This window comes from Nansenia antarctica (assembly GCF_963989245.1).
Source record: "Nansenia antarctica genome assembly, chromosome: 4".
NCBI lineage: Eukaryota > Metazoa > Chordata > Actinopteri > Argentiniformes > Microstomatidae > Nansenia > Nansenia antarctica.
Window position 1 is genome coordinate 67793199 of NC_137689.1, and position 7731 is coordinate 67800929.

Below are 7731 nucleotides of genomic sequence, written 5' to 3' on the forward strand. Positions count from 1 at the left end.
ATGCCTGGATATTTTGTAGGAACTCTCGCGAGACTTGTCAGACTAAACCTGGATTTTTATTTAGCGATGTTGATGGAATACCCCCCAGATAGACAGCTCGAAGCCTGATCGGATGCACCTTCCTTTGCAATAGTTACTAGTCAAAAATCCCCAATAGTTTTTTTTGTAGGAATTCTAAGCATACTATTAATAAGGTGCAGAAAAATCTCGAATCTGCCATTTAATTTAATGAAAACTTCCATAAGGGTAACTGTAATTAAGAGCACGCAATGCGTTAGACCCATCATGTGTACGTAGCTTCAAATAGGACCCCTCAAAGAATGCGGAAGTAGTAGCACTAGTTCATTCCAATGGATATGGTGAGCTTGTAAACAAGCATTAACATACTTTTTAGCAAGTTAGCTAAGTCCTGTTATCGGTTCAGTTACCCACGTTGGCTTTTGTTGTATTGTAATACTGGCAGGTTTGGTAGATGTGCTTTTGCATTTGTCATGAAAAAACTAGCATAGGTAAGCTAGCTAACGTTATTTGCTCAGACAGTTGCTGACCGCTGTCACCCATGTAGCCAGCTGACTAGCCAGCTAGCCTTGAAAGTTTGGACATAATGACAGTCAACGGGTCTCTTCCTTCTCGTGTTTGATTTTTTTTGTTTTGTTAAAAGTGATCCAAATGAAAATGAAAATGAAATTAATAAAATCACTGAAAGTTCATAACTAAAAATGTGATTGTTTGATCAGCTAGATAAGATGGCTAGAATGTAGGGTGTTCACACATATACTTTTGCTTTCACTTTAGATTAAAATTCTAAGAATGCATTGATTGTAACTAATGTGCAGTTCAACACAGTGTACCCATCTAACTCTACTTGCATTTCAAATGGTAGTAGTTTTGGCCAGCTAGCAAACTAATTAATTGTGGGGTGAAGATTTGACCCTATCTCACAATCTCCCTGTTGATTTTGTATCCAGTGCTGCAGGATATGAGTGGGTGTGATGGATGAAGACGGTTGTGCGGATGTGGACTATTTACGGCAAAGTGAAGACTCACTCATAGAAGGGATCAGCAACCCAGTCCTGCTAGTGGTTGTCCTTAGTGTCACCTTTTTGATTGGACTTCTAACACTGCTCTGCAGGTATTGTATTATTGTGAAATGGGGGGGTTAATGTTTCACCAGAGCCTTGAATATGTTGCAGTATTTATAATATAATATAATAAAGACCATTCATTCATTCATTCATTCATTCATTTGAAAGGTCTGAGATGTCCAGAAATTTTATTTTATGGGAAGTTCTATATTCACTGACATATACAGCAATGAAGATCAGACAAAACAAAATAGAATGATATACAATTAGTGTGCAAGCTGCAGTAGGATGCAAGACTGGCAGTTCATAGCATACTGTACATGTATTGTGTGTAACAGCCACTCATAGAAGTTTGCCAAAGCACACACACCCAGCATGTAGCCAGGTCTTGTGTGTCAAACATTCACAACTGAAGATGTTCATTTGACTCCCCTCTGTACAGAGAGGATCAACAAAACATCCACCCGGAGAACCAGGAACATGTGCGTGCCGTTCGAGAGCAGCTCCAGCGGGTAAGGCTGAAGCGTTGTGTTTGTAATATCACAGTAATATTCCCGCCTGGACCTATATGTAAGTCGCTTTGTATAGCGGCAGCTAAATGGCATATATACAGCAGTGTTTCCCCTACCATTGCCTTGGGGCCCCCAACGGAACCCCCCGCCCCCCCAAGAAAGAGGAATTATTACGGACGTAGACACCAAACATCTGACAAGTAGGCTAAAATATCAGCTTTATTTAAATGCACCCAACCCGAATCTGGCGAGTGGCAAGCCCATGGGCTCGTTGGTAACGTTAGTCCGGCAGTAGTCTCGCATAGCCAAACCTATCTCCACACAAGATTGTGCGCGCGACGCGAGAGAGTTTTTGCAGGGTGAGATGTCTGCAGATGGAAAGTAAGCAAGTTGAAACATTAGCAAATATACTTGCTGAGTGTTCTGACAGAGGAAGTTGGTTCAAATTGGTCGTTATTATTGTGACTAGAAAGTGTCTGATTATAGTTCCATGGTATGTAAAATAGTGTCAAAGAACTAGCAAGCTAACTAGCTTACTCAGAGGTGATTAGATGAGCTAGTCTGCTGCACACATGCCAGCTAAAGAGCTAACTGGATGCACTTTATTATTTTACTTAAAGTAGATATACTATCTTTCTTATTCTGCTAGAATTGGGCTTCATGGTAATACCATATTGGCATATTTACAGTACATGGACAGTGGATTGAAGCATTGGAAATGTCTGTTTTTTTATAGTTGGACATACGATTTTTTTTCAGGTGAGAGAGTAAAGTCAAAATGACATTATCTGACTGCATTGCCCACAGCAATCCAATATTCAATTATAATTATGTTATACATTGATATGGATCAATTTATACCTCGTATTAGATTATAAATACTCTGGTTGTTATGTTTGCCTTTTGGTTGACAGTAAAAGAGGGAGAGAGGAGGATAGAGAGAGAGAAGGAGAGAGAGCAGGATGGTGCACCAGAGAGAGAGAGCGAGCAAGAACCAGGTGAGAAAGTGGACAGGTAGTCAAGACCACATAAGTAAGTAGCCTTGAGAACCGATGGTTCTGGAGCCTAATGGCCCATAGGGCAGGAGCCTATCTCCTGTTTCCGTAGCGTGAGGCGGCTTAATGTACAAGTACACCCCTGGACATGACACTGGTATGAGGCAGGGTCTTACCCCCTGGGGGGGGGGGGGGGGGGGGGGGGGGGCGGGGTCCATGCCACGGTCCATGCCACCCCCCCAAGGCAGCAAACCTAGGGGAAACACTGGACCCCATGCATCAAAAGTCTTGTTGAGAACTGTGAGGATAGTTTTCTTTAGGATATGTTTCTGAGAAACGGAACCAATAAAGAAGAAACCAAAGGACAAAAAGTGAATCCAAAGGGCAGTGAAAGGAGTGGACTCTCTTGTTCACTCTTGTTCGCTCTCGACGTTCACTCTTATTCACTCTTCTTCACTACAATTGATTTGATGAAATGTTCAGTGTACCTGAACTTAAAGTATAGTAGTTCAACACTTTATTTTTCAAACTGTTTTAACCTGAACCAAGCATGAAATGCTATGCCAGTCTTGCGAGATAAAGCAGCTTTGGGCCTGCTGGTTTGTGCAGCATTTCCTGGTATTGTGTGTGTTGATTGCTACTTTCTCCCAACATCAGGAAACCCCTGCGGAGCCCAGGACACAGTACTACACTGATATGTCCTGCCCTGTGTGTCTACAGCAGGCCGTACTGCCTGTAGAAACCAACTGTGGCCACCTCTTCTGTGGTGAGCCTTTATTTATTACTGCTGTAACACATTACTTTCCACTATGAACAAGGAATCAGAGCCAGCAACTGTATTGAAGCATTATGGTGGTGGATGTATACAGTAGCATCTGGATATAGGACTAATTTCTTTCCTTTATTTGGAAGGTTCCTGTATAATTGCGTATTGGAGGTATGGGACTTGGCTTGGTGCTATTAACTGTCCCATCTGTAGACAAATGGTAAGACCTTTTTTCGTAACATGAATTAATACATTCACCTGTCTTTTTTTTCACGGACACGTTTATATGACCTAGTGCATATATAGTATTAGCCATTTATCCTGATAAATGTACCTCTTCCTTGTTGTGCGGACAGGTGACGTTGCTTTTCCCGCTCTTCCACGAGCACGCCTCACCGCAGCAGGTTGGGCAGGTGGAGCCGAATGGGCAGGTGGAGCCGGATGGGCAGGTGGAGCCGGATGGGCAGGTGGAGCCGATACTCATCCTGCGGGATCTCAACGACTACAACCGCAGGTTCTCAGGCCAGCCCAGATCTGTGAGTTCACTGCAGTAGCTAGATGGTTATATTCTAGCTCATTTCTTCACCCTAGAACAAAGTGCTACCAATGCTTTCATCCTGCCCTCTTACTACAGCAGCTAGATGTTCTTATCTGACCCTATCATCCAGTAGAGTAATTATCGTCACTTCAAATGGGAACACACGTTTGCTTTCACTAATGGTAGCACTTTGTTTTATGTTGTTTCTGCCACCTTCTACTGCTGTTTAATATAATTAGTAATTTATGGCACTTGCCTCAAATAATTCAACCAAATTGGAAATTACTTGGTACCAATTATGCCTAGTAATGGTGCTTATAATTACCCCCCCCCCCCCCCCCAAAAAAATGTACAAATATATTATTTATATTAAAAATCATATTATTTTGTAATTACCATTTTACCATGTAGCACTTCTGCACCCTAAAAGAAAGCGCTACCAATGCTACTGTTCTAAGCCAAATGTATCGTCCTGACCTCCTCTCTCTCTCTCAGCTCATGGAGTACCTGCGGGACGTCCCCACGCTGCTGCGCCACGCCTTCAGGGAGATGTTCTCTGTCGGAGGGCTCTTCTGGATGTTTCGTATTCGTATCCTACTGTGTCTGGTGGGAGCACTTACCTACCTGGCCTCCCCGCTGGACTTCATCCCAGAGGCAATGTTCGGCCTGCTAGGCTTCATGGACGACTTCTTTGTCATCCTCCTCCTCTTCATCTACATATCCATCATGTACCGTGAGGTGGTGACACAAAGACTGGCTGGTTGATGAACAGCCACAGGGCAGAAGGATGCAGTCAATCCCTCTCTGTCACGTCAGGTCAAAGACACTGTGAGGGTTGGTGCTCTGTATCTGTTGCTCTGTATCTGTTGCTTTGGACTTCCATTGGGCCCAAAAAAGTCCAGAAAAAGGTCCCTATGTGCACTATAGTGGGGAATAGCTAGCTACCATGTCTGCTGGCATAATAGCTAAGGCTAGAGATCTGCTTTTTATCTGGAAAAGGAACAAACCAGCAGGTAAAGATTGTTGTCCAATGGGAGTTGGAGGGAAAAAAATATATTCAAAAAAGTATAATTTGGTAAGGGTGTTGGAGCAATATACAAATGAAAGACACCATTTCAATTGTTTCATCAGGTGTGTTGAGATCAAATTAGGTTGCAATAGCTGATCTAAAATGATCATTTTGTTTGTTTGCAATTATTGTTTTTTTTTATGGGTCAGACATTTGCATGTGTATGAGAAGTGTGTTACCAAATGTCAACTGGAGTCAATGTAGTCTTTAAAACACATGGCTGTACTACCTGAAACATGGCACTTATGATGACCCCCCTCAGTGGAATACCAATCTGTTAAAGATGATAATAATCTGATTATTGAAGAATGGATGTGGTGTATTATTATTATTATTATTATTATTATTATTATTATTATTGCAGAGAAATTGAATTAACTTAAATGAGGAGATTCTCTGCTTTTGTTTGGATCTGTTACTGTATCCCTGATATCCATTTTGAATGCAAAGCAAAGTTGAACAATAGTTGTATGATAGAGAAATCTGATCGGTTGTTATGTCACTGGGCTCTGTTTGAAATGGCATACTGTACTTCCATACTATTTAGTAAGGATAGTGGTCATCTAGTATGCTTGAAAGACCAGATGTCATATATACTACATTCAATTACAAATGCAATTTGGTGGTATATCAAATGTGAAGTGTCTGCTGTACTCATGCAGTATGCTAGTTTTTAGTGCTGTATCTATGTAGTACCCAATTCCCAACCGAGCCCAATACTTCTAGAAGTCATACAAGTCAAGAAGACTGCAACTTTGTACATGCCTTAATTTTCATCCTTCTTTTGCTCCTGCTTTACCCATACAGTAACATGTTCTGAGTCCAATTTCTCCACCCTTTGTCTGAAGTATGCACTTGTGCACTAACACTTCCCCACATGGATTTAAATGGGAAAAGATATGTGGTGTAAGAGCCGACACTTAAGCCAAGTGCACAAGTATACTTAAGCATACTTAAGGAAAAGGGCACAGAAACAGGCTGTGTTAATTATCCATCTGTTGCTCTCTCTGTGCGAAGCTAACACTTACGGCTGTTCTGAGAGGATGTTTGGCGTGAGTGAGTGGTTCATTTGCACTCCTGCCTCCATGTTTGAATATGTTTGAATGTGTCCGTCTGATGCACATCGACTTTTGGTTCTTATCTACGAATGGCAAATCTTTGCACTAGAGAACCGTGTCTTTATAACGATAAGTAACTCGATTGTCATATGATCTGTTTAGGGGGTCCTCGTTTACAATTTCCTCCTAGATTTTGTCAAGTTAAGAAAATATCGAATGTGTTTGTTCTCTTGTCTCCTGTTCATCTTGTTAGTATCCACAGCGTCCTGTGCTCGGTATACTCACAGGGCTGCTCTTCCCGGACCTAGATGAAGCGCTTGTCTGATTCTAAAAGACATTTTCATTTGAGAATCTGTGATTCAATCCAGCACAAGGTTTAATCTGTGTCCAGGAAACCACCCCAGTGGTTACAGATGATTTTTGGAAAAAGCTGAAAGGACAATGAGCAACATTTGCACAAATGCTGCGTTTCAATAACAACATATCTTTGGCCTCATCCTAATTAAACGTATCTGCCTCTGTTAGGAGAATAAAATGAAATATATTGAGCTTTGTCATTGCATTTTACCTTGCCGAAACAGATAAGATCTTTAAATAAGCTCTTAAAAAGTAAACTAACACTCAGAACTGCTTCCCTCCCCAAGAGGGAGAACGTGGAATGTGAATGCTGACGCTGGTAAAATGTAATTGGTTTTCAGAGTGGGGTTACTTGCAGCAGGGGAGGCTGGCAGAGGTAGAAATCGGAGGGCTCCATGCACTAGCCTTCCAGTAGCCTCCTCAGACTTTACAGTATTTGTGTTGTAACAGAACCAAGGGCAGTATTAGCAGTAGCTGTAACTAGTTAAGTCGGAGTCATCTAGAGTATTCTCATCTATATTATTAGATACAGACTGTTTCTGGCTCCATATCCATAAAGCATCTCAGAGCTGATCTCAAATCAGATTCCCTCCTGTCCCTATCATCCAATTCATTTTAATCTAAAAGGCCAAACCTTACTCTGAGACACTTTATGAATACGGGTACAGAACTACATATTATGTTTTGGACGGGGGTGTCGGGTGTCGTAGTTGATACTGGCAGACACACCTTATCTCAGGCCGCTCACGTTTCAAGGGCAGGGTAGATTAGCTCATATCCTCTTATATTATTAAAGCTGCTGCTGGCAGTGTTACTCTTAAACGGGATACATGGGTTACTGTGAGATGAAGAAATAGAAACCATTAAGACTGTCTGAAATACAACTATAATTGAAACAACTGGAAAGGTTTTTGTAGTGAACAGCAGTCAATCTCACAAGTAATACTGAGTATGCTGTTAATTGTTTGCTGAATGGTCCAATATTTCAATTCATATATATTTTTTCTTTTTGTTTCCTTTTTTTAATTATTTGAATGATTAAGGATCATCATAGGCAGATGGTATCCAGAATAATACTGTAAACTATTGCTCAATGTTTTATGAACACCAGATGGCAGTAAAGTCAAGTTTATTGTACATTGAGAAAAATCCAGCCCAACATCTTTTGACTTACAGGAAAAGTTTTTTATATTCTATGTTGTGGTTTTTCCTGATTTGTTGTGCAAATATCCTGACACATTCTGGCCTTGTTCCTTCACAGTTGTGGTTTCCTCTTCTGTCACAGTGATGTAGTTCAGCTTCTTGCATATTGTATACCCACAACAACTGTGCATCCAACGAACTGTATCCT

General features: G+C 41.2%; 1 protein-coding gene across 1 annotated transcript; it reads left to right on the forward strand.

Moving 5' to 3' along the window:
- Positions 1–318: 318 nt before the first annotated feature.
- Positions 319–6542, forward strand: rnf170 (ring finger protein 170). The gene is made up of 7 exons (XM_080528424.1): positions 319–359; positions 969–1132; positions 1528–1597; positions 3250–3358; positions 3505–3578; positions 3715–3894; positions 4392–6542. The coding sequence occupies exons 2-7, from the start codon at positions 993–995 to the stop codon at positions 4659–4661; spliced, it is 843 nt and encodes a 280-aa protein (XP_080384550.1). The 5' UTR covers positions 319–359; positions 969–992; the 3' UTR covers positions 4662–6542.
- Positions 6543–7731: the final 1189 nt, after the last annotated feature.

Excerpts from the sequence above, each read along its gene's own strand:
- rnf170 (XM_080528424.1), top strand. The coding sequence starts at position 993 with ATGGATGAAGACGGTTGTGCGGATGTGGACTATTTACGGCAAAGTGAA. Across the intron at positions 1,598-3,249 it reads TTCGAGAGCAGCTCCAGCGG|GAAACCCCTGCGGAGCCCAG; the intron begins GTAAGGCTGAAG and ends TCCCAACATCAG. Across the intron at positions 3,579-3,714 it reads GTCCCATCTGTAGACAAATG|GTGACGTTGCTTTTCCCGCT; the intron begins GTAAGACCTTTT and ends TTGTGCGGACAG.